Source organism: Loxodonta africana, chromosome 8, assembly GCF_030014295.1.
Source record: "Loxodonta africana isolate mLoxAfr1 chromosome 8, mLoxAfr1.hap2, whole genome shotgun sequence".
Lineage (NCBI taxonomy): Eukaryota > Metazoa > Chordata > Mammalia > Proboscidea > Elephantidae > Loxodonta > Loxodonta africana.
Window position 1 is genome coordinate 10,939,785 of NC_087349.1, and position 28,000 is coordinate 10,967,784.

At 48.5% G+C, this 28,000-nt stretch overlaps 1 protein-coding gene across 2 annotated transcripts in view; it reads left to right on the forward strand.

The window, feature by feature from the left end:
- Positions 1–27,773, forward strand: part of KIAA1549 (KIAA1549 ortholog) — a 72,630-nt gene extending 44,857 nt beyond the window's left edge. The window contains exons 12-19 of one of the 2 annotated variants that reach the window (XM_010599776.3): positions 2,321–2,526; positions 3,351–3,574; positions 4,968–5,121; positions 9,886–10,224; positions 15,552–15,598; positions 21,763–21,908; positions 26,120–26,265; positions 27,451–27,773. In XM_010599776.3, coding sequence (XP_010598078.1) covers positions 2,321–2,526; positions 3,351–3,574; positions 4,968–5,121; positions 9,886–10,224; positions 15,552–15,598; positions 21,763–21,908; positions 26,120–26,265; positions 27,451–27,705 — 1,517 coding nt within the window. In that variant the 3' untranslated portion in view covers positions 27,706–27,773. The remainder of the gene's footprint in view (positions 1–2,320; positions 2,527–3,350; positions 3,575–4,967; positions 5,122–9,885; positions 10,225–15,551; positions 15,599–21,762; positions 21,909–26,119; positions 26,266–27,450) is intronic. The other variant, XM_023539180.2, reaches the window with a different exon arrangement.
- Positions 27,774–28,000: the final 227 nt, after the last annotated feature.

Sequence of the window (28,000 nt, forward strand, 5' to 3'; positions counted from 1 at the left end):
AAATGCGAAGTGTTGGATAATGAGATAGGCGTTAAGTGAGCACTAAGGTGTATTGTATGATTCCACTTCAATGAAATATCCAGCAAATGCACAGAGATCAGAGTTTATTAGTGGTTACCAGAGCTAGGAGAGGGGTGGGTGGGAAATGTTAAGATATCAAATCCTACTCCTCTGGTAGCCAATGTGATGATCAATTCAAAGCAATATATTGTCAACCCTGTTCCCCTCCCTTCCACTTCTGTTCTGACACCAGCTGCACCTGTAGCATTTCTTCCTCTGACCTCAGCCACCTGGAGCTGGGTCAGAGCTCACAAGCTAATGGGCACCGTCCTCCAGCCTGCCAAGATGCCCACATGCCATTCACAAGCTTGGGAGTCCCCACAGCCACCTCACGTCTGACCTGCACGCTCCTACTGCTCCCTTGGGTTCAATAATTCACCAGGATGACTCACAGAACTTATGACTACAGCTCTATTACAGCCAGAAGGACACAGATGAAGAGATGCGTAAGATGAAGTCTGGGAGGATCCCCAACGCAAACGTGTTACCCTCCCACATGGATCGATGTCTTTAACCAGCCGGGAAGCCCATGGAGCTTCTGTGTCCAGAGCCTTTTTGGGGCCTCGTTGCATAGGCAGCATTCATTGAATCAGTCCCTCCCTGATGTCACCTGATATCACAAGGTGGTCTTTCTGGCCTGGCCAGCCCCCATCTGGTCACCTCGTTAGCATAAACCTTCTGGAGGTTCAATCACTCACTGGGAAATTCCAAGGTTTTACAGGGTGTCTCAGGAACAAAGGACAAAGACCAAATTCTTTGGGTGAAGTTAAGCTCTTTACCCCACAGGAAGTTATTGGTTAACGGGTACGGAATCTCCCTTTGGGGTGATGAAGATGGTATGGAAATAGACAATAGTGTTGGTTGGGTGGGAGTTCATGAGTAGCGCAAAAGGTTAACGCACTCGGCTGCTCACCAAAAAGTTGGAGGTTTGAGTCCACCCACAGGTGTCTTGGAAGAAAGGCCTGGTGATCTAGTGCTGAAAAACCAGCCACTGAAAACCCTGTGGAGCAGTTCTACTCTGAGCCACATGGGGTCGCCATGAGTTGGAATCAACTCGACGGCAGCTGGTGCTGGTGGATGGTTGTGTGACATGGTGAGTGTAATTAATGTCACTGAATTGTGCACTTAAAAATTGTTAAAAGTGGAAAATTTTGTGTTTTATATATATATATATATATATATATATATATATACATATATATTTTTTACCACAATTCAACACACAGAGGCGGGAAAGAGTCCAGCCTCTGCAGGCTTGCACTTCTTCTGGGGCCCCACTGGCCTTTGCTGTAGAGCGGGGTCCAGAGCCTCTGGGGACTGTCTGAGGCTTATCAGAAGGGGTTTCTGGTGACCTTGGCAGGGCTAACTAGCTCTGTAGGACTTTTTCTTTCAGCAACTCTTCATTGATTCTTAAAGGGGCAACTAATTCCCTGTAGGCAGCACTTTTTCTTCTCATGCCTCTTCAGCGTCCCTGTCTTTCTACATCAGAACTAAAAGCCAAACTTGCTCCTCGTTAACCGATCAAGGCCTACGTGTCCCCTGTCCCCTTGTCTTTTTTTTCCCAGCAGTACAGCATTTCCTTGGCAACTATGTTCAGTTGCTCCAGGGAGCTCCTCCCACAGGATAGCTGAAGCTCACAGCTTCTAGAAATGTCTTCCCTAAAACTTCTATGAATTGCTTACTGACTAACTGAGCAACTCCAGGCCCCTCCTGACCTTGATCTTTCCTTCCTGAAGACTGTGAAACCCGTTTAGACAAAACCAGGCCATTTGGGGCACAAAACTTCATCATCATTTCATCACATCTTTTGTAAGGGTATTTGTATTTTCAACCACGAGGCTGAAGAAGACAATATTTCACTCAGAAAATTTAATCTCAAATAGTGGGGTTTCAGAGTCCTGGGTGGCACAAATAGCTAAGTGCTTGGCTGCTAACTGAAAGTTTGACAGTTCAAACGCACTCACCAGTGCTTTGGAAGACAGGCCTGGCGGTCTGCTTCCAAAAAATCAGCCACTGAAAACCCTATGGAGCACAGTTCTGCTCGAACACACGTGGTGGTGCTATAAGTCAGAGTCGACTGGATGGCAGCTGGTCTGTTTTGGTTTTTATTTTTCAGTGAGGTTTCAAGTATCCTGCCCCTGGAGTGGGGGTGTATTTTTGGTCAGGCCCCCCTCCCCAGGATTCTATAAGGAATAACCCATTCCTTATAGGAATAACCCTGTTTCTTGGGGTGACTTGCTGTTTGCTTCTCCCCGTCTAGGGCCGCCCCCAGCCGGCTCAGGCACCGAGCAGCATTCCTCGGCTTCCATCTTTGAGCATGTGGACAGGATCTCCCACTCAGCCGAGGCCAGCCGCCGGGTTCCCAGCAAGATCCAGCTGATAGCCATGCAGCCCATCCCGGCTCCCCCCACCCAGCACCCGGTACCGGGCGACCGAGTGGCGGAAACCAACAAAATTAACAAGGAGGTATTTGCCTTTAAAGAAAGTGTGTTCCTGGAAGACTGATATTCTGCCGTGCTCGGGGCTTAAACATGAGTGAACGTCACAGAGACAGAGGTTCCTCGCTGTATGAGCAGCTGACAGGTGTTCTTAGCCTTAAAGACTCCCCTTGGCTTCTTAGACCAGTGCTGTTCAAGACGGTGAGGTCAGCGCAGGCCTGAGGCGGCTCTCATTGCGGACCTGCTTGCCCTGGCTGGTGTCTGGGAACTTGGATTTCAGAAGGTTCCCATCGCCCTAACTGATGAGAGTGGCTCACCAGACCTACACGGTCTGTACAGACAATAGGGTTTATGCTGAACACCCACCTGCCTTTGGGGAGGGTGGGATTTGGATGGTGCCAGGCAGGGGGTAAGTGGTTTGTGCTTTACTGCCAACCTAAAGGTTTGCGGTTTGAACACACCTAGAGGCCCCCGGCAAGACAGGCCTGGGGGTCTACTCCTGAGAGGTCACAGCCTTGAAAACCCGATGGAGCAGTTCTACTTTGGACACGTGGGCTCACTTTGAGTGGGGGCTGACTGGCCAGCAACTAACAGCAACCGGCTGAGAGAGCTTAGTGACCAGCCCCCAGTAAAAACCAATTTTAAAGGCTTTATCTGCCTCTGCTTTGTGGGGAGATAACACTACCTCCCCCTCAGATACACCAGCGCAGTGCTGGAATAAAGCTCTTTAGCTTTAGCACGGAGGAGAGCCTCAGGCAGGCCTCTAGAGACATAGGACCTTCCGAGGGCGCGCTGAGGGCGCGTCGCAGCCCACGGGGAGCGCTCATCCCTCCTTCGCTGTCACCTCCTCAGATTCAGACTGCCCTGCGGCACAAGTCGGAGATCGAGCATCATCGGAACAAGATCCGGCTCCGTGCCAAGCGCCGCGGGCACTACGAGTTCCCAGTGGTGGACGACCTGTCCTCGGGCGACACCCGGGAGCGCCACCGCGTGTACCGCCGCGCGCAGATGCAGATCGACAAGATCCTGGACCCCACGGCCAGCGTGCCCTCCGTGTTCATCGAGCCCAGGAAGAGGTGGGTCCGGCAGCGGGGCTGGGGACTGGGCGGCTCTTAGGGTGTCCCAGGTGGACTGGGTCGGTGGAGACACCTTGCAGCTGCGTTCCCGTGTTCAAAGGGCGCCTCTCCTTTCTGTAGAAATCAGCTGAAGAGTTTATAGCGCCGATGTGTAGGTCTTGGGTCATCTTTTCTATCTCCACCCTCACCGTTGTGTGGAAGGGCCTCTCATTTTCGAGCCTGGTCTCTGGGTGTCTACAGGCATTCCCCCTAGACTTCATTTCCTCTGAAGTTCAGCATGTCTAAATGGCCGGCATCCCCTCCTTGTCCAGCCAGACCCTCCCATGCCTCCTGACCCCCCCTGCTCTCACCCCGCTTTTTCCTCTCTACACCATTACCTGGGGGCAGTGGTGGTTCAGCGGTAGAATTCTTGCCTTCTATGTGGGAGACCCGGGCTTGATTCCTGGCCAGTGTACCACATGCTCAGCCGCCACCCATCTGTCAGTGCAGGCTTGCATGTTGCCATGATGCTGAACAGGTTCCAGTGGAGCTTCCGGACCAGGACAGACTAGGAAGAGAGGCTGGTGACCTACTTCTGAGAACTAGCCAGTGAAATGCTATGGAGCACAGCAGCCCAGTCCCTAAGCAAACATGGATGGCACAGGACCAGGCAGCGTTTCCAGGCATTTTGCATGAGGTTGCCACGAGTTGGGGTCGCCTCAGCGGCAGCTAACAGCAGTGTCACCACCCAGGCAGGCTCCTGGCTGGCCCCTTCCTGTCTGTCCCTTCAGCCATCCTCCGAGTCTAGGGCCTCGCCTTCCCCGCTCGTCTCCCAGTCCTCTGCCTCCTACCACAGGTCCATACTCTTTAGTCACTGCCCTCCTTTATGCCTTTCTCTGATCAGGACCTGCACTGGCGTCATGGTTGCCCCTTGGAACCTGCATTCCCATGGGGTGGGGAGGGTCTGCCTCTCATCCCAGCTGATTCCCACCCACCAGGACACAACCATTCCTCCACAAATGGTCCCCTGCTGTGTTCCCGCCTGGCCCCGGGCGTGAAGGGCCTGCCTCTTAGTCCTCTTCCCACACCCCCCATCCCTTGAGACCCTCCCCACCCTCAGGACCTGGCCCAGGTTCTCCAGCAGCCACAATGTTCTCCATGCCTGCTCCCTCCTCTAGACATACCTGCCAAATAATGCAGAGATGGCCTGTTGCCTTGTGTTCTCTGTGCTCCAGGTGTGTTCACTGCCCAGGTAGGCCGTGAGTGGGCAGACTCCTCCTCTCAGGGTTTTTAATATCTGTGGGGTTTTGGCCATGTGGCCAGCACTTCATCGGTCCTCAGGAAACAGCGCTTAGCGGATGAGCTGGGACAAGAAGGCTTCTTTCTGTGAAGGTAACTCCTTTGTCTCCGGCAGTTCGCGGATAAAGCGATCTCCCAAGCCGCGCCGGAAGCACCAGGTCAACGGCTGCCCCGCGGACGCTGAGAAAGACAGGCTCATTACCACGGACAGTGACGGCACCTACAAGCGGCCCCCCGGCGTGCACAACTCGGCCTACATCGGGTGCCCGGTGCGTCCGCGGGCTCCTCCATCTGGCGCGGGTGGGCGGGTGGGGGCTCCTGGGAAGGCGCATGGGTGGGAGAGAGGGGATGAGCAGCGCTGGCTGCTGCTTGGGGTGCCGGCGACGTCTGGACCAGCGCCTCAGGCCAGCGGGGTCGGGGTGGGCCTGCTCCTTGGGTGGGCCCTCAGTCACATAAGTGGGGAGCTCTGGAAACACACTCCAGGTTTTCCCCTTCTGTATTCAAGCCCTGTTCTCAAGCTTTAGAATGAGAACTTCCTGAGAATAATTGGAAAAGAGAAACATCCAGAAAGTTCCCTTGTCCAGCCTTCCCACCCCCTCCGCTAGAGAGCATTGTTCAGGGTTTCTTGGTGGCAGGAGGGGTTTAAGTTTTTGTCCCCACCCCGACTCTCAGAGACAGATATTGTCTATCTATCTATAGATTGATATCTCTATGTGATATAGCCTCCAGGCTATGTTGATATCCCTATGGTGTTTGAGCTCTGACTACCCACTCCACCCCACTAAAAAGATATTGCATTTGCTAATATGCATATTTTTATGCAAAAAAGATAGGGCTTAATGGAAATTAAGAAATAAATGAAACATTTTTCAAACTGAAAGGGGCACAGAGTTGCTTGAAATATTAAAGGCAGAACTGATAGCATTAAGACACACACACAGACCCCGCTGAGTAGGGAAGAAAGCCGACTCCACTGAGGGGCCCTGAGAAATACAGACAGAGACACCCCACTTGGAGGGGAGCGCCAGATGCAGCTGACTCCAGAACACTGCGAGAATGGTGCTCCCGGAAAGCCCTAAGGGGGGGCATCCTGTCCTCTTGTCCAAGGAGAAACTGTTTAGCAACAAGCACACCCGTTGCTGTCGAGTCGATTGCAACTCATAGCAACCCTATAGGACAGAGTGGAACTCCCCCATAGGGTTTCCAAGGAGCAGCTGGTGGATTCGAACTGCTGGCCTTTTGGTTAGCAACCAAACGCTTAACCATGGTGCCACCAGGGCTCCTTTTGACTTTAGATAGAGCTTATTTGGTCAGCAATTTCTTACTTGAGGTTTGTGCTTTTCTCCTACGTTACATAAGGAGCTAGCGCTGAAAGGCTAGCGCAAAATACACAAACGTGCCAAACGCTGTACCTACATCGGGGCTAAAGATCAGCTAGGTGTGATCATCTGAAAGAACCAGGCTTTTCCTTGAGCGACCAGCCTACTGCATCTTTGTGTCTGAAAGCCTGACTGTGACTTCATGACCTACTCAAGAGGACTGGTGTGAATCAGAGAAATGGAAGGGCAGCAAACCAGACACTTTCCTGCCGGATAGAATCTCCAGCGTGGTGTCTTACTTCAGCTGGAAACGCTGCTGGCCATCCCCACAGTAGATGGCGCTGTTGCACCTTGTCTCGAGCGGCTGTGGTGTTTGGCTCCATCTGGGATGGCTGTACCCTTGGCTCCTGGGTACAGCAGCCTTCTTTCTTCCCTCTTTGTCTCACAGGAGACTTCCAGACCCTCCTGTGGGAGGCTAGTGAGTAGAAGCAGGGGTAACGCTCCTTCTTATCCTTCATTTCCCAGCAGCTATGACTCTTTCTTTCACAGTACCCTGTGGAAGAAAACAAAAAAAACAAGCCTATTGCTGTCGAGTCGATTCCAACTCATGGCGACCCTATAGGACAGAGTAGAACTGCCCCATAGAGTTTCCAAGGAGTGCCAGGCGGGGGCTGTGGTGAACAGCAGAACCCCTGCCCCATCCCTTGAGGCCAGTCACTGCTCAACAGGCTGGGTGTGTCTGTGTTGGAGTGAGGGCCCCTGATGCCAGGCTCTGTCTAGAGAATCCAGACAGCTGAGTTCTCGATGAACTTTCCAGATATTTAAACGCTGGCTATCTACTTTCATCAGGCTAAGCACCACAGGTGTGTGGGCTGTTCGTGGGCTTGCTGGTTTGTGGTGTGGTTGCCCTCTGTTTGGAGTTCAGCAACTGCTGCCCCTAATGTTTGATGCTGGCCTGAATAATAACCGATCCGACACTGGACAGACCATAATCATAAGGAAACATTTTCCAGGCGTTGGCCAAGATGAGCAATGTGTCAGTGGAATGGAGTTTTTCTTTGTAAGAGACGTGCAGGTGTGAGACTGTCTTCCTTGACCCCTTCAGTGGATTGAGCCAACCCGCCACAGTCAACTGCGAACCACTGGGCCCATGAACCATTCTAGAAAAAAGGAGCCCACCCTTCCTCCCATGGAGCATGTGGTCACCCCTTTGTGCAGAACCTCTTCCCTTTTCGATGTTTCAGTTGTAGTAACTCTGACGTTTGGGCTTGTGGAGCCACTGAGGCTGGAGAGGACCCTTCCTGCACTGCGTCCACTTCTTGGGCTCTTACAGCTCACCCAGTGTATATTGCGGCAATTATTTTGCTCATAAGAAACCCTGGTAGCGTAGTGGTTGAGTACTACAGCTGCTAACCAAGAGGTTGGCAGTTCGAATCCACCAGGCGCTATGAGTCGGAATCAACTTCACAGCAGTGGGTTTTGGGTTTTGGTTAAAGCAGTTATCAGGAAAGAAGCTCTAAAAAGAAAATCTTCATCATGTGTTACTTATATTCCTGACCTCTAAATAGTGGGCGGAGAACATAATTTACACCTCTCTTGGTAATTCATGTCATCCAGAGATTCCTCAATTTTAAAGACAAATGCTTCCTGAAATGTTACTGTTTACTATAGGAAATATCAGCCCCTGGAGAAGGACATCATGCTTGGTAAAGTAGAAGGAATGTCAGCGAAAAAGAAGACCCTCAATGAGATGGATTGACACAGTGGCTGCAACAGTGGGCTCAAGCATAACGATTGTGAGGATGGCGCAGGACAGGGCAGTGTTTTGTTCTGTTGTCTGTAGGGTTGCTATGAGTCGGGACCAACTCGATGGCACCTAACAACAACATTTAGTGTAGTAAGAAGTTGTTATAATAGGTGTTGTATTTATGCACACACACATAGCTAGACATATAGTTATAATACAATGGTAACTTTGTGGTCCATTGGGAGCGTATTTTTTTCTACAGTTAATAGTCGACAGACTGCTTTGCTTTTTGGTTTCTGTATGTAAGGAAAGTGACTAGATTTTTTTAGTATATATCGTTTGAGACATTTTTTGTGGCTGCTCAAGGGCTTTTTAAAAAATGTGCGCTTTTGCACCCACGTTTATTGCAGCACTGTTTACAATAGCAAAAACATGGAAGCAACCAAGGTGCCCATCAACGGATGAATGGATAAATAAATTATGGTATATTCACACAATGGAATACTACACATCAATAAAGAACAGTGAGGAATCTGTGAAACATTTCATAACATGGAGGAACCTGGAAGGCATTATGCTGAGTGAAATTAGTCAGTTGCAAAAGGACAAATACTGTATAAGACCACTATTATAAGAACTTGAGAAATAGTTTAAACTGAGAAGAACACATTCTTTTGTGGTTACGACAAGGGGGAGGGAGGGAGGGTGGGAGAGGGGTATTCACTAATTAGATAGTAGGTAAGAGCTACTTTAACCAACCCAGTGCCATCGAGTCGATTCCGACTCCTAGCGACCCAGTAGGACAGAGTAGAACTGCCCTATAGAGAGCTACTTTAGGTGATGGGAAAGACAGCACACAGTACAGGGGAGGTCAGCACAATTGGACTAAACCAAAAACAAAGAAGTTTCCTGAATAAACTGAAAGCTTCGAAGGCCAGTGTAGCAGGGGCAGGGGTCTGGGGACCATGGTTTCAGGGGACTTCTAAGTCAATTGGCATAATAAAATCTATTAACAAAACATTCTGCATCCCACTTTGAAGAGTGGCATCTGGGGTCTTAAACGCTAGCAGGCAGCCATCTAAGATGCATCAATTGGTCTCAACCCACCTGGATCAAAGGAGAATGAAGAACACCAAGGACATAAGGTGATTACGAGCCCAAGAGACAGAAAGGACCACATGAACCAGCGACTACATCATCCTGACACCAGAAGAACTAGATGGTGCCCGGCTGCAACCGATGACTGCCCTGACAGGGAACACAACAGAGAACCCCTGAGGGAGCAGGAGAGCAGTGGGATGCAGACCCCAAATTCTCATAAGACCAGACTTAATGGTCTGACTGAGACTGGAAGGACCCCGGTGGTCATGGCCCCCAGACCTTCTGTTGGCCCAGGACAGGAACCATTCCCGAAGCCAACTCTTCAGACATGGATTGGACCGGACAATGGGTTGGAAAGGGATGCTGGTGAGGAGTGAGCTTCTTGGATCAGGTGGACACTTGAGACTATGTTGGCATCTCCTGCCTGGAGGGGAGACGAGAGGGTGGAGGGGGTTAGAAGCTGGCGAAAAGGACACGAAAAGAGAGAGTGGGCTGTCTCATTAGGGGGAGAGTAATTGGGAGTGTGTAGCAAGGTGTATACAGGTTTTTGTGTGAGAGACTGACTTGATTTGTAAACTTTCACTTAAAGCACAATAAAAATTTAAAAAAATGTGTGCTTCTGGATTCTGCACTGCATTGCAGATCATTGAGTTTTACTGGACAAGTGATTGTTGCATATCTTTACTTCTTCCCTTTTTTCCTGATGCAAGCTTTTAGTTCCCATGAAATGTCAGCTGTCATTTTTTGCTTCTTTTCCTAGATGTCCAAGAAGCCTATTCAAGACCACTCTGCTCCTTGGGGTTTGTTTTAGGGTTCCCAGGGAAGCATGCATCTGACTCCTCTTTTCTCTGGTGTTGCCCCCGTAGTCTGATCCTGACCTTCCAGCAGAAGTCCAGACAGCGTCCTCAACTGAGCTGGGGCGGTACCCAGGCTTGCCCTATCCGGCCTCCCAGTACATCCCGCCCCAGCCATCCATTGAGGAGGCCCGCCAGACCATGCATTCCCTCCTGGACGATGCCTTCGCCCTGGTGGCCCCTAGCAGCCAGCCAGCTGGTGCCTCGGGTGCCAGCCCTGGGCTCCCTGCCGGCCTGCCTGTCAACAGCACCCCTTCCCGGGAAGAAAGGAGAACCACCCAGTGGGGGCCCTTCTACAGCCCGGCTCAGTCGGCCAACAACCCGTGCAGCGTGAGTCCTCTCGTGGGCAAGGTTTGTGGGTTTGTTGCCTGACTACTTCACTTTCGGGGTTCCTGCAGCACTCTGGTTGCATTTGATGAGAATTAAAGCTTAGGTGATGGGTCTTAGTTCTTACGATCTCCTACTACATTAACTCTTGGAGTCCCTGGGTGATGCAAACCGTGAACACACTTGGCTGCTAACCGAAGGTTGGAAGCTCAAGTCTGCCCAGAGGCACCTCAGAAGAAAGTTCTCGTGATCTACTTCCAAAAAGCCAGCCATCGCGAAACTCTGTGGAGCCCAGTTCTGCTCTGACACCCACGGGGTTGCCACGAGTCAGAGCTGACTTGAAGGCAACTGGAAAAAACGTTAATTCTTAATGCGGGAAGCCGTTCTCGCGTGCAGCTCAGATATTTTCTTTCTTGAAGGATTAGGGGAAAGATTTGATTTTAGGGAAGCATCTTCCTGGGTTGCTTACAATTTTGTGAAATGGAGGTGGAGTAACCGCCGAGCCATATTCTCGCTGATGTCTGCTTGAAGGATGTAGCTTAGACTGTGCCCAAATCGTTTAACTTCTAGTGTGGCCACCTGAGCACCGGAGGGGCCCTTGGGGGTCTGGGAGTGTAGGCAGCCCGGCGACACCAGGCAGGTACAGCCATTTTCATCTTGGGAGTTGGCATTTTAGCATTTCATCTGCCTTTGTTGTCCTTTATTTACTTATTTCCATATTAAGTCAGTTTTTTCATTTCAAATGTACCTTCTCCAGACAAGGAGAAGCAACACTAGTACTATTTTCTCTTGGTTTCAGACTAAATATCTCCAGATCGCTGCACCCTCCCTCCCCTGAACCTCAGGCAACCAGTGATCTCACTGCCTCTATAGTTTTTCTTTGTCCAGAATGTCACATGGGGGGACCGTACAGTATGTAGCGTTTTCAGACTGGCTTCTTCCACTTCGAAATACATATTGAAGTTTCCTCCAGGTATTTGTGGATTGTTAGTGCATTTCTTTTTTGCTGCTGGATAATACTCCATTGTATGGATGGACCATGGTTTATGTATCCATTCCCTGATTAAGCATATCTTGGTTAGTTCCAATTCGGGGCAATTATGAATAAAGCTGTTATAAACATCCATGTGCAGACTTTTATGTGGACAGACGTTTTTCAGGGCATTTGGGTAAATACCTAGGAATGGGATTGCTGGGTTGTATGGTCAGCCTGTGTTTAGCTTTGTAGGAAGCTGCCAGACTGTCTCCCAAAGCGGCTGTACCGTTTTGCATTCACACCAATTCCTTTTGCTCCACATCCTTGCCATACCGATCATATAGTAATTTTAACAGTAGTTTTTGACAGGTTTGTGTTACTATTTTAATTACTTAGTAACCAAAACCAAACCAAACCTGTTGCCGTTGAGCCGATTCTGCCTTGTAGCAACCCTACAGGACAGAGTAGAACTGCCCCATAGGGTTTCCAAGGAATGCCTGGTGGATTTGAACTGTCGACCTTTTGGTTAGCAGCCATAGCTCTTAACCACTACGCCACCAGGGTTTCCAGTTACTTAGTACTATTTATATATTATTATAAACTCATTTATTATTGTTATTCATTTTTCATAGGCGTTGGGGATTGAAAATTCCATGATAACCTTAACGAGGAGCCCTGGTGGTGCAGTGGTTAAGCACTTGGCTGCTAACCAAAAGGTCAGCTGTTCAAACGCACCCAGCGGCTCTGGGGGAGAAAGACCTGGCAATCTGCTTCTGTGAAGATTAAACCCAGTCCCCAGTACCCTCGAGTCGTTTCTGACTTACAGCCTATGAAACGCTATGGGGCAGTTCTACTCTGTCCTATAGAGTTATTGTGAGTCAGAATCGACTTGACAGCACGCAACAGCCATCTTAACCTAAAATACAAATCCATAGCAAGATTTTTATAAACGCTGTTTTTCAGTGGTTTCTCTTGGTGGACTTATGGGCTGCCTTTGTGTATTTTGATGAGAATGGTAGCAGCTTAACCCAGTGGAAGACCAGAATCCCGGTTTGTACCTGGGCTTATCTAATATGATCTCAACATGCTAGGAGTGGATTGTAAAGTCACTGCTCATTACAATGAGGAGCCTGACCGCCCTGTATTTGCTTCCTCTGACTACCGTGAAGCCACAGGAATGTGAGTTTTAAGTGCCTGCAATTACCACGTGAGCTTTTATTTACTGTCTGGTGACATTCAAGCTCCTTTTTTCTTTTTGCCATTTTAAGGGTGTTTTTTAGTTATGCAATGGAGCCCTGGTGGCACTGTGGTTAAGTGTTTCATTGCTAACCAAAAAGTAAGCAGTTCGAATCCACCAGCGGCTCCTTGGAAACCCTATGGGGCAGTTCTGCTCTGACCTCTGGGGTCACTATGAGTCGAATTGACTCGATGGCAGCGGATTTTAATAACTGTTGAAGGAGCTCTGGTGGCAAAGTGGTTAAAGCACTTGGCTGCTAACCGAAAGGTCAGTGGTTCGAACCCACCAGCTGTTCCCTGGGAGAAAGACATGGCAGTCTGCTTCTGTAAAGATTTCAGCCCTGGAAACCCTAAGGGGCAGCTCTACTCTGTCCTGTAGGGTTGCTATGAGTTGGATGTAATCGCCGGCGATGGGTTAGTTATGCATTAGTGAGTCAGGGCACTTGGTCGGTTGTATTGCTGCTTCCCGGAATAGAGGTAAATCATGTCTGGGTGGGCTTCTCAGGAGCAGGTGTGGACACCTGGGTTAAGTGTTACAAGCAGAGGTTTCTGTCCAGTTGCTTCCCCACAGGCTTCACCAACCATGCGATTTTCCTTTCCAGCTCTGTTGCCTTGTGTTTTATATTGAATAGAAAGAGGAGGTGCGTGAAGAAGGGATTTTTACTGATATAGTTGATTCAATCCTTATCATTCCATTTTGCTCCCAAACTTTTGTATAGGTGTATGCCAATTTAAAGTGAGTGCCTGCCCTTCTTTCCGTGATTCTTTTTTTTAACTTTTTCTTGGGGGAATTAAATCTCCAGAAAAATTAGGGTTTTTGCACTCACTACAGCAGATTTGACATGCGTAGCACTACAATAATACAAAAAAGAGTGGACGGCTATTTTGCACTGTTTTTCTTTGCGTTTATAACTTAGACACACACACACACAAACCCATTGGCATCAAGTTGATTCAGACTCACGGTGACCTCATATGTTTCAGAGTAGACCTGTGCTCCATAGGTTTTTCATTGGCTGTGATCTTTCAGAAATAAATTGCCAGGCCTTTCTTGCAAGGTGCCTCTGGGTAGATTCGAACGGCTGGCCTTTTGGTTGATAGCCAAGCACCCAGCTGTTAACATCACTCAGGGACTCCTCTTACTTACTACCTAAAACCCATTGCTGCTGAGTCGATTCTGACACATAGTGACCCTATAGGACAGAGTAGAACTGCCCCATAGGGATTCGAACTGCTCACCTTTTGGTTAGCAGCCAAGCCCTTAACCACTGCACCTGAGAAGTAAACTCTTAAGCATTGATCTTTTTGTTTTGTTTTGCGTATGAATATGTTTAAATAAACCAAACTTACTGAAAGGACAAAAGCCATCATGAATAATCTTTATCCAGTCTCAGATTTCCCTTTTATTATTTGGAAAAAGAATCAAAGTACCTTTTCCTTCTACACCTCCCTTCTTCCATAATCCCAGTCAGTTTATTTTGCTTCAGTGAAGGAACTCTAAATGGTCCTTATCTCTCTCCATCTGCCATGGGGTTGGGAGCAGAGCAGGTCAGAAGGTGAAGTAACTGGACCCCAGTTTCATATCTACTAATCCCTTCGGAACCCTGTAAGGTAGAAATCATTATATACTTCTTGGCATAAGAAAATCAGCCCAGGGAAATTAAGTAGGCTGGCCAGTCTGTCTGACTCCAGAACATCTGCTTTCCCCCCACAAAACAGAGATTTGTTCACAGGGGAAAGCCTGATGTTGAGGACAAGAATGGTGCAGGGTAGTGGTAAGGGCGTGTGGTCTGTGGAGGCAGACTTATTAGGAAGAAATTACTTGACTTCTTTGTCAGTTAGTTTCAGCTACAAAACAGAGGTAGCAATACCGTGTTTTTATGCAAATAACGCACGCCTTCTACCTTTATTTGCCAACCAAACAAACGTAGAAGGCATGGGTTATTTGTGTAAAACTACAGGTCCTACATTTTAGTATTATGGTGGGTTTGAGTTAATACACATTCAGTAAACCCAAAACAAACCCAAACCTGTTGCTGCCGAGTTGATTCCGACTCATAGCAACCCCGTAGGGCAGAGTAGAACTGCCCCATAGGGCTTCCAAGGAGTGTCTGGTAGCTTTGAACTGCTGACCTTTTGGTTAGCAGCCAAGCTCTTAACCACTGCACCACACATGCAGTGATTAGTACAAAATACTGAGTCGATGGCAGCTTAGAAAACAAATATCTGATAATTAGAGCTGGCCCACAACAAGGCTGACTTAGTGCTTAACTTGGAGCACCTCATCCTGGACAGCCAGTTCGTCCAATCTAACTGGAGCTGGATGGTCTCTACCCAGAGTTAGTGTTCTGCTGACATATCTGATTCTAAGATAACAGTTCAGAGTTGTTGACAAGAAATACTGAAATAAGAATGCCATGCATATTAGGGTTAGAATACTTTGATTTCGTGAGGAACGCAACAGGTTTCTTAGATGTGTATTTCTTTGAGTCTTATGCCGTATTGTTTTATATCCTGAGAGCACTGGTTGTGAGGATCAGAAACCCACTCAGGTTAAAACCAGGTTAGCTCAAGTAAAAAGAGGTGGAACTTAGGGTAGGAAGTAGAGCTGGGCCTCTTTGGAGCTTGCGTCATCTCTAAGTGTCTCCCTGATTTCAGGCTCTCTTTGTGTCCCTTCTCTTTCTACAACATGGTATAGTGCTTGCATAGCTCTTGATCTGATTTGAATTGCTGCTGGATACTCACTGGGTCTGGTGGTCACTGGGGCCATGTTGGCAGCATCACTTGTGCTAAATGTGGCCACCTAGGCCTTCCCTTTTAGCAGAGATTCAGGTTTGTAGAAAATGAGGCTGTAGGCAAGAGCAGGCACAGAAAGCCTGTCTTTTATTCATATTTTTAGTTACACTATACAAAAGACGGAAAGGTCTAGAGGTTACTCATTTTTTTTTCCCCTAAATCCTGGTAGCTCAGTTCCCCAAACTGAAACATCTAGTATTACTTGATGACAGAATATCCCACTAGCATGCTCATTTTTTATGAGAAAATAATTCTCTTGAAAGTTGATCCTGCAAACCTAAATTTATACTTTTGCTGTTGTCACTTTATAATAAGTATTAAATATTAATCTTCTTTTCTGCAGAGATACGAAGACTATGGAATGACTCCCCCATCAGGCCCACTGCCAAGGTAAGGTTTTTTTATGGACATGTTTTATGACTTTCTTGCATAGTTGTTTTTTCAATTTTATAAACTCATTTTTCTTAGTATAAGTAGGTTCAAATTCAGAGTTATATGTTCTACTGATTTAACCAAAAAAGTAGGGAAGAAGATGGAATTTAAGTTCTACTTCCAGTAATGCCAAACTGGATAATTTGGACCCGCCTCCTGGTGAAGGCAATTAGAAAAGCTGGGCAAGATACTAAAAAGAGAGAGAGAGTGAGTGCTAGCAAGGCAGTGAAGTGTTCTGGGGCCAAAATCCAGTAATTTCGGGGCTACAATATGGAGCCTAGAGAATGACAGCTGATATATCAATAGAAACAATGAAAAATGGAAGACAACCGATATTGCTAAAGAGCATATGGTCAATGGGTTTAACAAAACCATTTTTCCTTCTGCTTGAGAATTTGACCTTTGTTTCATTAACTGTCCAACCAGTCAAAAGGATGTCAACTATGTTACTCGGCAACTTAACTAGTGATAAAAAGGATTCCTCATTGGCAAACTACAACTGTGCAGGAGTTATATGCGTGAACCATTAAATACCTGATAAAAAGCTGTAACTTGGGCTTTTGGAACACAGTGAGTCATTTGGCTGGGCACGTCCCTCGCACGAACTGTAAAAGCTATGTCTACAGAGTTGATACAAGAGATATTGACTCCTCCCCCTAAAACTATTGCCTTGAGATAATCTTTAAACCTTAAACCAAAAATAGCCCCAAAGTGCTCTTAAAACCAAACAACAGTTTAGCTTAACTAGTAAAGAATGTCTGCCTTGAGCATTGTGCTCTTTTCAGATCTATTATATGGGATCAAAGTGACAGCAGCAACTTGAAAGATTAGTTAGGAACCTGTGGGGACAGTGAGTTTATGTTCATGGGGGAAGAACAACTCAGCAAAGGAGGGTGAGAATGGTTGCACAACTCGATGAATGTAATTGATATCACTGAATTGTACATGGAGAAGCTGTTGAGTTGGTGTATGTTTTGCAGTGTATATTCTCAACAACAACAACAACAACACATAAAATGAATCATTTTTAAAAAAAGGGAGAGAGATATTGACTCCTGTGGGACATAAGACATCAGCCAGTGCTCAACTGGTGTGGATCTTGTCTCCTGTCACTTGAACTGCTTTCAGGTGTTCACAGAAGAGGAACATTTGCCCAGTTGCAAGCTGTTGTTCCTGTTCTAGGTCCTCCCCAATAGTCTGATGCCCAGAGTGTAGTTGAGCCTAAGGAGTCTCCTGGTGGGTGTTATAGGGCTGAACAAAAATAACCGCAACCTGGAATTCCATGTCTCATGGAAATGCCCTTTAAGAAGGATGTGGAAATAAAGACATTTCCATGAAAGAGTAATTTACAATCCCACTAAAAAAACTACGGAGGGGCCTAGTGATCTCAGATAGAAGTTTGGAGATGTATTAAAGAATGAAGAACAACAGTATAAAGCAACAATTGTTGTCGTTGTTGTTAGGTGCCGTTGAGTCACTTCCAACTCATAGCAGCCCTATGGGACAGGGTAGAAGTGCCCCACAGGGTTTCCAAGGAGCGGCTGGTGGATTCCAGCTGCCAACCTTTTCTTTAGAAGCCAGGCTCTTAACCACCATGCCACCAGGGCCCCAAAGAAACAATAATGTTATGTAAATATTAAATAATCATGTGACATGATAGCATGTGAATCAGGAGCAGGTGAATAGAGTTAAGGTGTCCAATGGTCCTTGGTTTGTAGTAAGTTAAGGACCCTGGTATAATTTTTAGGATAACCCTAAAATAATACTAAAAGAATGTTTAAATATCAAGATAACTGGGAAAATCCTAGCTGGAGCAAAGGAGAATGAAGAAGACCAAAGATACAAGGGAAAGATTAGTCCAAACGACTAATAGACCGCAACTACACAAACTCCACCAGACTGAGTCCAGAACAGTTAGATGGTGTCTGGTTATCACCACCGGCTTCTCTAGTGGGGATCACAATAGGGGGTCCTGGACAGTGCAGGAGAAAAATGCAGAACAAAATTCAAATTCACCAAAAAACAAAACAAAAGAAAAACCAGACTTACTGGTCTGACAGAGACTGGAGAAACCCAAGAGTGTGTCATCCAGACACCCCCCTTTTTTTTAATTTAATTTTTATTGTGCTTTAAGTGAAGTTAACAAATCAAGTGTCTCTCGTACAAAAATTTATATACACCTTGCTGAGACAGCACACTCCTTCCCTCCACTCTCTATTTTCGTGTCCATTCAGCCAGCTTCTGACCCCTTGTGCTCTCTCATCTCCCCTCCAGACAGGAGATGGCAACATAGTCTCAAGTATCTACTTGATCGAAGAAGCTCATTCTTCACAAGTATCGTTTTCTATCCCATAGTCCAGTCCAGTCCCTGTCTGAAGAACTGGCTTTGGGAATGGTTCCTGTCTTGGGCTAACAGAAGGTCTGGGGACCGTCACCACCAGGACCCTTCTAGTCTCAGTCAGACCGTTAAGTCTGGTCTCTTTACAAGAATTTGGGGTCTGCATCCCACTGCTCTCCTGCTTCCTCCAGGGCTCTCTGTTGTGCTCCCTGTCAGAGCAGTCATCGGTTGTAGCCAGGCACCATATAGCTCTTCTGGTCTTAGGCTGATGCAGTCTCTGGTTTATGTGGTCCTTTCTGTCTCTGGCTCATAATTACCTTGCGTCTTTGGTGTTCTTCATTCTCCTTTGATTCAGGTGTGTTGAGACCTATTGATGCATCTTAGATGGCCACTTGCTAGCATCTGTCCTATAGGGTCGCTATGAGTCAGAATTGACTTGACGGCACTGGGTAAGACCTCAGAGGCCACCCAGACACCCTTTTAACTCAGTACTAAAGTCACTCCTGAGGTTCACTCTTCAGCCAAAGATTAGACAGGTCTATAGGGCCAACAATAACACATATGAGGGTAGTGCTTCATAGTTCAACTGTGTATATGAGACTAATGGGCACATCAGCCCAAAAATAAAGATGAGAAGGCAGGAAGGGACAGGAAAACTGGATGAAAGGAAACAGGGAACCTGGGGTGGAGAAGGGGAGAGGTTGACACATTTGTGGGGTTGGTGACCAATGTCACAAAACAATTTGTATTTTAACTATCTATTGAGAAACTTTAGACAGTTAAAATACAAATGAGAAACTGATTTAGGTTTCACTCTGCAAGCTTTCACCTAAATCACAATAAAAAAATAAAAACCAATCCAAAAGAATACAAGGAATGAGAAAAAAGTAACATTTAATTGGGAGGACAAGCAAATATAAGATTGTAGGGATTTAAATCCAGATATATAAGTGATTATATTAAATGTAAATAACAAAATATTTCAAATAACGGACATAAATTGTTAGATTGTATTAAAAACAACTATATTTGGTTTACAAAGAGACACATCAAACTATAAGGCTATAGAAGAAAGAACACTATACATTTTCATCAGCTGGTTTGATCCATTTCATTACTGGTTGACGGTCATGTACAAACAGCTGTAATAGACTATATTGTCTTTTTTTTTTAATTCTTGAATTCCTTTGGAAGAGCAGTTCTCAATGTGTGCTTCACAGATCCTTGGAGTGTCCTTGAGATCCTTTCAGGGGGTCTGTGTGGTCAAAACTATTTTCATTATAATATTAAGAAGTTCCGTTGCTGTCAAGTCAGTTCCAACTCATAGAGACTCTGTAGGACAGAGCAGATCTTCCTCATGGGGCTTCCAAGGCTGTAATCTTTATGGGAGCAGACTGCCACATCTTTCTCCCATGGAGTGGCTGGGGGGTTCAAACCACTGACCTTTCGGTTAGCAGCTGAGTGCTTAACCACTGTGCTACCAGGGCTCCCTGGAGAAGGACATCAGGCTTGGTAAAGTAGGAAGAATCTTAATAAGATGGATTGGCAACAATGGGCTCAAACATACCTACTATGTGAGCATAAAGAGCAGTGGTTAAGTGCTCGGCTGTTAACCCAAAGGTTGACAATTTGAACCCATCAGCCGCACCGTGGGAGGAAGATGTAATTTGCCTCCATAAAAATTACAGCCTTGGAAGCTCTAAGGGGGCAGTTCTACTCTGTCCTATAGGATTGCCATGCATCGGAATCGACTTGATGACAATGGTTTATTGTGATATGGTAGGACTGAGCAATGTTTCGTTCTGTTACACATAGAGTCACTACGAGTCAGAACTGACTCAACAGCACCTAATGACAACACTAAGATGTTACAGGCACTGAAGATAGACTTGGTCAACGCAGAGTTGCCGCAAACCTTCAATTTGTAAAAAATGCAATATTTGAGAAGTGCAATAAAGCGAAGCACAATAAAACGAGGTATGCCTGTATTTGCCTTTTTCATTGTTGTTAGGTGCTGTTGAGTTAGTTCTGACTCATAGTGACACTATGTACAACAGACCAAAACGCTGCCTGGTCCTACGCCGTCCTCTCAATCGTTGTGATGCTTGAGCCCACTGCTGCAGTGACGGTGTCAATCCATCTGTTGATGGTCTTCCTCTTTTTTGCTGACCTTCTACTTTTCCAAGCACCTCAGTAGATTTTCATCATACTGAGGTGCAAAAGCAAGTGTGGGTAAAACTGCTGGTGTGTTAGAATAAATCAAGACAGTGGCACCAAATTATGCAAGTGGTCATTGTATTGCTATGCAAGTGTGGCTAAGAAAAAACATGACACTTGTATTTTAGCACGTCCTTGATGAAGTGGTAGAAATTATTAATTTTATTAAATCCAGACCTTTGAGTTTTTAACAGGCTGTGCGATGACATATGTGGAAGGAAGTTGTGCTGAACACACATAATGAAGGAAAAGCGCTCATTGGATTGTTTGAGTTGAGAACGGAGCTGAACTAACTCCTTTTGGTGCCTTTACTGGAACGAACAACTGGCAGACAAATGATGGCTCTTGAGACTTGAGTGTGTGGCAGACACTCTCTCACAAACAGAGCCCTGGTGGCACAGTGGTTTAGAGCTACGCCGAGCTATGGCTGCTAACCAAAATGTCAGCAGTTCGAATCTATCAGCCACTCCTTGGAAGCCGTATGGGGCAGTTCTACCCTGTCCTGTACGGTCACTATGAGTTGGAATTAACTAGATTGCAACTGGTTTGGTTTTGGTTTTTGGTCTCGCAAACAAAGGAAGTGAGTCTGTTGCCATTGTAAAAAAATTGAGCATTTGTGTGAAAATTAGAACAGTTTCACTGCCTTTAAAATGCCGTGCACTCCACCTATTCTAGGGGCTCCATTTTAGTTTGGGTGCAGCCCGGGCACCAGGATTCTTCGACGTTCGCCAGGTGACCCTAATGTGCAGCCCAGGCTGAGAATCCCCACTGTTGTCAGATGCCAGAGTTAAAGGCTAAACGCAGAGAGCAGTTGCTGAGTTGTTGATAAGGACATCAGGGCCATTGAAGTAGTTGCTGGCGGTTGAGTCAATTTTCGACTCACAGCAACCCCGTGTAACAGAGTAGAACTGTCCCGGAGGGTTTCCTAGGCTTTAATCTTTATGGGAGCAGATTGCCAGGTCTTTCTCCCACAGAGCCGATAGGGTGGGTTGAAACTGCCAACATTTTAGTTAGCAGCTGGGTGCTTAAACATAGCGCCACCAAGGCACCTTTGGTAAAGTAGAGGGTCAGCGAAACCAAGGGAAACCCTCCATGAGGTGAACTGACACAATAGTCTCAACAATAGGCTCAAACATTCCCGCATCCATGAAGATGGCACGGGACCAGGCACCATTTCCCTCAGTTATACAATAGGTCGCCGTGAGTCGGCGCTGATTGGATGGCAACAACAACAGAGATTCACAGGTCCTGGAACTTCACCTGTGCCTTCTTTCAGCCTGTAAATGAAAGCATTTCTTTTATTCTTTAATGAATATGTATATTCAGTCATCAGACAAAGATTTGCCAAGCATCTGCTCTGTGCGGGCTCCTTTGTGAGTGCCGCAGATCGCGTAGTGAACAAATGAAAAAAATCCTTGCGCCCTGGGCGCGGGTGTCTGTAGAAGAAGCTACCGCGCGACAGGACAAATCTGTCCTCATTCTTCTCTCCGGTTCTGCGGAATGCGGGTGGACCTAACAAACACCAGGGTCAAATGCAGCGCTGACGATGGGTGTGTTTTGCCCTCAGGCCTAGCTTTGGCCCCGGTTTGCTACCGGACTTGGGGCCCCCAGAGCCCGTGCAGGCCCAGGCGGAAGCGCCCTTCGCCGCCCGCGGAATCTTCTCAGAGGACGTGGTGTCAGTGGCCCGGCCCCGGCCTGTCGGGGGCACCACAGGTACGCGGGGCCCCTCAGGTTGCACCCTGAACTGGAGGACGTGTGCTTTTGGCTACAGCCTGCAAGAGTACGTTTTAGACTCCCCCGTGTCTCTGCGCCCCTTCCCGCCGCTGGTGAAAGCGGTGCTGGTAGAGACGTAGGGGTGGTGTTGGATGAGGTCCCCAAGACATCTCCCGCTGCCTTGTGCCTGAATCTCCCGCTGAAAAGCAGGCCCTTCAGGGGAAGTCGCAGCACACTGTCCCAGGGATGACTTTTCTAAATTCTTACCGTGAACTGAGAGATCTGTGTCTGAGCACAGATAAGGCATTGCACTAGTCTGCCAGGGCTGCCATAACAAAGCAGTACTAACTGGGTGGCTTAGGACAACAGAAGTTTACTGTCTCACAGTTCTGGAGACTAGAGATCGAAAACCAGGGTACCAGCAAGACCACGTGCTCTCCAAAAGCCCTTGGGGAAGATCTCTCCTTTTCTCTTCCAGCTTCTGGTGCTCCCGGTGCTCCTAGGCTTATGGCTACATCACTCCGGTCCTCACGTCCTCCGTCTTCCCGTGGCCTTCTCCCCTCTGTGTATCTGTGTCCCTTTTTAGAAGACACCAATCATTGGACTTAGGGACTGCCCTACTCCAGTATGACCCCTTCCTAACTAAGTGCATCTGCAAAGACTCTATTTCAAAATATGGTCGCATTCTGAGGTTCCAGGTGGATGTGAATTTGGGGGGACGCTATTCAGCCCATTGAAGGCATTAAAACAAGTGTTTGTTGTTTTAAGAAAGGTGCTTTTCCGGCTTGTTATAAGCAGCTCTTAAAGTTGCTGGGCCCTGGTTGCAGGGAGCTTTTTGGTTTAATTTGTCACTTGGGAAGGGCGCAGCTGCTCTTTCTTCCTCAAAGCTCACCTCCCTCTCTTTTCCTTCTCCCTTTGTTGGTCTCCCAAGGTCATGTCCTCCCCTTACTTATATCCCTGGCACTTTGCTCATGCCCCTGTGCCCAAGTCCTGCTGCCCCTCCCTGCTGTCACAGAGGTGAGCAGAGTTGGTGGCAGCTGGGTTCCCTGGGGCACAGCTGGGCTCTCTGGGGTGCAGCTGGGCTTTCTGGGGTGCAGCTGTGCTCTCGGGGGTATAGCGGGCTTGCTGGGGCACAGCCAGGCTCCTTGGGGCAAGCCGGGCTCCGTGGGGCACAACTGGGCTCCCTGGGGCACAGACCAGATCTCCTGGGCACAGAGGGCTCTCTGGGGCACAGCTGGGCTCTGTGCTGAGTCCTGGGGGAGGCTGTTCTGTGATCTCCTGGGCACAGAGGGCTCTCTGGGGCACAGCTGGGCTCTGTGCTGAGTCCTGGGGGAGGCTGTTCTGTGATCTCCTGGGCACAGAGGGCTCCCTGGGGCACAGCTGGGCTCTGTGCTGAGTCCTGGGGGAGGCTGTTCTGTGATCTCCTGGGCACAGAGGGCTCCCTGGGGCACAGATGGGCTCTGTGCAGAGTCCTGGGGGAGGCTGTTCTGTGATCTCCTGGGCACAGAGGGCTCTCTGGGGCACAGCTGGGCTCTGTGCTGAGTCCTGGGGGAGGCTGTTCTGTGATCTCCTGGGCACAGAGGGCTCTCTGGGGCACAGCTGGGCTCTGTGCGGAGTCCTGGGGGAGGCTGTTCTGTGATCTCCTGGGCACAGAGGGCTCCCTGGGGCACAGCTGGGCTCTGTGCTGAGTCCTGGGGGAGGCTGTTCTGTGATCTCCTGGGCACAGAGGGCTCCCTGGGGCGCAGCTGGGCTCTGTGCTGAGTCCTGGGGGAGGCTGTTCTGTGATCTCCTGGGCACAGAGGGCTCCCTGGGGCACAGCTGGGCTCTGTGCGGAGTCCTGGGGGAGGCTGTTCTGTGATCTCCTGGGCACAGAGGGCTCTCTGGGGCACAGCTGGGCTCTGTGCTGAGTCCTGGGGGAGGCTGTTCTGTGATCTCCTGGGCACAGAGGGCTCTCTGGGGCGCAGCTGGGCTCTGTGCGGAGTCCTGGGGGAGGCTGTTCTGTGTTGGGAGGTGAACATAGTAGGACAAAAAACCGCGTCTGAGTTTTGATTGCAGCTGCTGCTTCTGCTTTAGCACACCACGGCTGCCGTTTTCTCTTCGCGGGTGTCTGCACCTTCGTAAATAGGGGGTACTGTGCTGTATTTGTAGCTCTTCGCAAGATGCAAGGACTTGCGCAAACCACGACTGGTGAGCCAACAGTACCCATAAGTCCTGATAGTTTTAAGTTGATTTTCTGTAACTACAAACGTTCCAGCGAGTGCATTGCTTTGGCAGTACCCTGGACAATGCTTCCTCACCTTTAGTCACTACTATGTATCTGTCGTGGATCCCTGCTGGCACAGTGGTTAAGTGCTCGGCCACTAATCAAAAGATCGGCAGGTGGAATCCACCAGCTGCTGCTTGGAAACCCTATGGGGCAGTTCTGCTCTGTCCTATAGGGTTGTTATGAGTTGGAGCTGACTTGATGGCAACGGGGTTTTTTGGTTTTTTTTTTTAATCTGTTGTGGGTTGAATTGTGTCCCCTAAACCGATATGTTAAAGTCCTAACCCTGGTACCTGTGAATGTGACCTCGTTTGGAAGGAAATAGGGTCTTTGCAGATGTAATTAGTTCACAGGAGGTGACACTGCAGTAAGGTGGGTCCTAATCCTAGACGGCATGTATCCTTATAAGAAGAGGAGAAACAAAGACACAGGCACAGACCCACAGAGGGAAGACGGCCACGTGAAGACGAGGCAGAGAAGGGAGTGATGCTGCCACGAGCCAGGGCGCGCCCTCCAGAAGCTGGTGGAGACCAGGAGCCATCTTCTCCCAGAGCCTTCAGAGAGAGCAGTCTTGCCCACACCCTGAATTCTGGTTTCTAGCCTCCAGAACTGCGAGAAGATAAGTTTCCTTTTTAAGCCGCCCACTTTGTGGTACTCTGGTACAGCAGCCCCAGGCAAGGAATACAATATCCTGATAAAACCACCGGGGAGTGTTTTCTTTCCCTAATGCATTTGATTAATTGAGGTTGTTAATTAGACAGTTGGGGTAGGAGTGGTCTTGAAGATGGAGAGGGCGGCTAGTACTTCTGCGACTGTCTGAATCAGGGCTGAATTTGATGACCCTCTTTGCATTTTGGAGCCCTGGGGGCACAGTGGTTTAGAGCTTGGCTGCTAACCAAAAGGTCAGCAGTTCAAGTCCACCTGGCGCTCCTTGGAAACTCTGTGGAGCAGTTCTACTCTGCCCTATAGGGTCGCTGTGTGTTGGAATCGACTCTATGGCAGTGGCTTTTGGTGTTAGCATTTTATTTCCTAGTGCTTAGAGACCACATTTTTCCTCCCTAATTTGCAGTGTAGGGATATCCCCAGGGGCTAGAAGTTGATGAGGGAGAAACACATGCTGTTTAAAGAATGACTTTCATATCCGTGTGAAGCAGTAGCATGTCGGTGTAGGGGCATTAATGCCAGACTGCCTTCTAGCTTTGCTGCCATATGCCTCAGGGACGAGGCTGGTAAGTGGATTTAAACATTTAATTGTGATGTAGCCAGGTTATGGGAACAAGGTGAGCGTGATGAAAACGTACCTCAGTATTCTGAATTCAAATAGATACACGTCCTGCCTTTTAGGGAAGAAAAAGTACGTTGTGGATCTCCAAGGTGGAATCAAGAAGGAGCCAGGTTTCAGCATTTTCTATGGCTCCAGAACCTTTTTTTCCTTTCTTCTGAGTAAATAAGGTCATCCTTACTTGTAACCTCTACAGAAATGAAAGGAAATGCCTTCTAATACCCCGTTTCTCCATAGCCCTTTGATGTCTGATCAGGAAAATGAGACCATCAGTAGCCTCCGTGTTCAAGGGAAGTAAAAGCCCATGAACAAGGAGACACACAGTCTGCTTTTCTTGAGGAAATGTCATTCTCTAAGGTTCAACTGCTAACCAAAAGGTTGGTGGTTCGAACCCACCCAGAGGTGCCTTGAAAGCCAGGCCTGGCAATCTGCTTACAAAAGGTCCCAGCCTTGAAAACCCTATGGAGCAGTTCTACTCTGCACACATGTGGTTACCACGAGTCGGAATCGACTCACCAACAAGAAGTTGGTCAGTTGGTTAGAACTGGTGCCATGTCTGAAGGGTGCTTGTGACCCCTGGTCCTTAAGGATGTGTAGTGTTCAGACATGGCAGTCTTACCGTCCTATAGCAGTTGACCAGGCTGCCTCCACTGTGTTTCCTTCCAGGCTCCCAGATCCAGCACCTCACGCAGGTGGGGATTGCAAGCGGGATTGGCAGTCAGCCCGGGGAGGCCCCGCCAGGCCGGGGCGGCCAGTACGGGGGGCCAGGATGGACCACGCAAGGGGAGGACGAAGCCGGGCGGAGAGAAGCTGTGAGCATTTGGTGTTTGGGTCATTGTTTAAAAATCAGACGTAATGACTTCATTTAGCTCCTTCTGCTTTGGAGATCCCTTCTAAAACCTACATAAAAAGAGGTTTAATCTCCCTCAGCTCTTTTTTCTTGCAGTTTTTAGATGGCAGATTCCTCCCACCCAGAGCGGGAGGGAGCAGACCTTGCATTCTGGAAGGCCTCATCTTTCTGGGGGCAGACTTGGGCACACAGTCAGTATCTGCTTACCTCCTTCAGCTCTCAGCCTTCCCCTACTGACCTTTCACCCCGTGAGGTGTACCTCCTTCAGGTCTCAGCCTTCCCCTTCTGACCTTTCATCCCACAGGGTGTTCCCTAACCTCCCTTCCTTCCCAACTCCTCGAGTCCTTTCCCGTTCTCCCTCTGGGCCTGGAGCTCCAGGCTTGCCCCTTGTCTGCACCCACCCCCTTCCGCACACAGTGGACAGGGATTTGCCAATGGAGAGAGAGCTAGAATATTCACTTACTTGGCCACTCATTCATTCATCTGTCTGTCTTTAAGCAAATATTTCCTAAGCAGTTGTTAAGTCAGGAGTTCCTGGGCATTGCAAATGGTTGAGCGCTCACTACTAGGTGAAAGATTGGTAGTTCATACCCACCCAGAGGCACCACAGAAGACAGGCCTGGCGATCTCCTTCCAAAAGGTCACAGCCTTGAAAACCCTCTGGAGCAGTTCTACCCTGCACACATGGCGTCGCCATAACAACTTATTAACTCCAAACAGACCAACCAAACCCATTGCCATGAAGTCAGTTCCTACTCATAGTGACTCACTCATTAGGATACAGTAGAACTGCCCCATGGGGTTTCCAAGATTGTAAATCTTTATGGAAGCTGACTGCCACATCTTTCTCCCACGGAGCAAGATGTGGGTTCCAATCGCCAGCCTTCTGAATAGCAGCCGAGCGCTTAATGACTGCAGCACCAGAGCCCCTGGCAGTTAACTGCAAGGGTTTCCTTATTGCCCCTCTTTCCCGTGAACAAGCTCTCCACAGTGAACCTGTCATCTCAGGGGGCCCCTGAGGAGGGCAGAGCTCTTGGGTGGGAGACTGGGGGGGGCGGGGAGTCGTGAGTTGACCCTACGCCGTCTGACTTTATTTTCCTGCCTCTTCCAAAGTAAGAAGTGCAGTAACGTTTGCCATGTTTTTCAGCCTCACATGCTCGGACATCAAGAGTATTCTTCTCCACCGCTGTTTCAGGTGCCAAGGACTTCGGGCAGGGAGCCATCCGCCCCGCCCGGGAACCTGGCCCACAGGGCGCCGCAGGGCCCCGGGCTGCCTTACGCCACCAGCCCCGCCGAGGACCTGCAGCCCAGCCACTCCTCCACGTCTCTCATCAAGGCCATCCGCGAGGAGCTCCTGCGGCTCTCCCAGAAACAGACCGCCGTGCAGAGCTTCCACAGCTGATGGCCCCGTCTGCCGCCTAACGCTTCCTGTGGAAGCACGACCCAAGGGGTCAGCTGGGGGGCACTCGGGGGGGCAGTGACGCCTCCCGGCGGGGTGGCGACCTGGGGCAACGGGGGCGTTTCAGAAGCCGGGAGTCCTTCATCAGCTCTTGGTACTGGCATTACTACAAGGACAACGTTAGGGCCACTTGGCTCCATCGGAATGAACTGAACGTTTGGCCAAAAGCCAGCAGCACTTCGTGAAAGACAAGACATGACCCCGAGCTGACAACATGACTAAACGAGTCTCCTCTTTA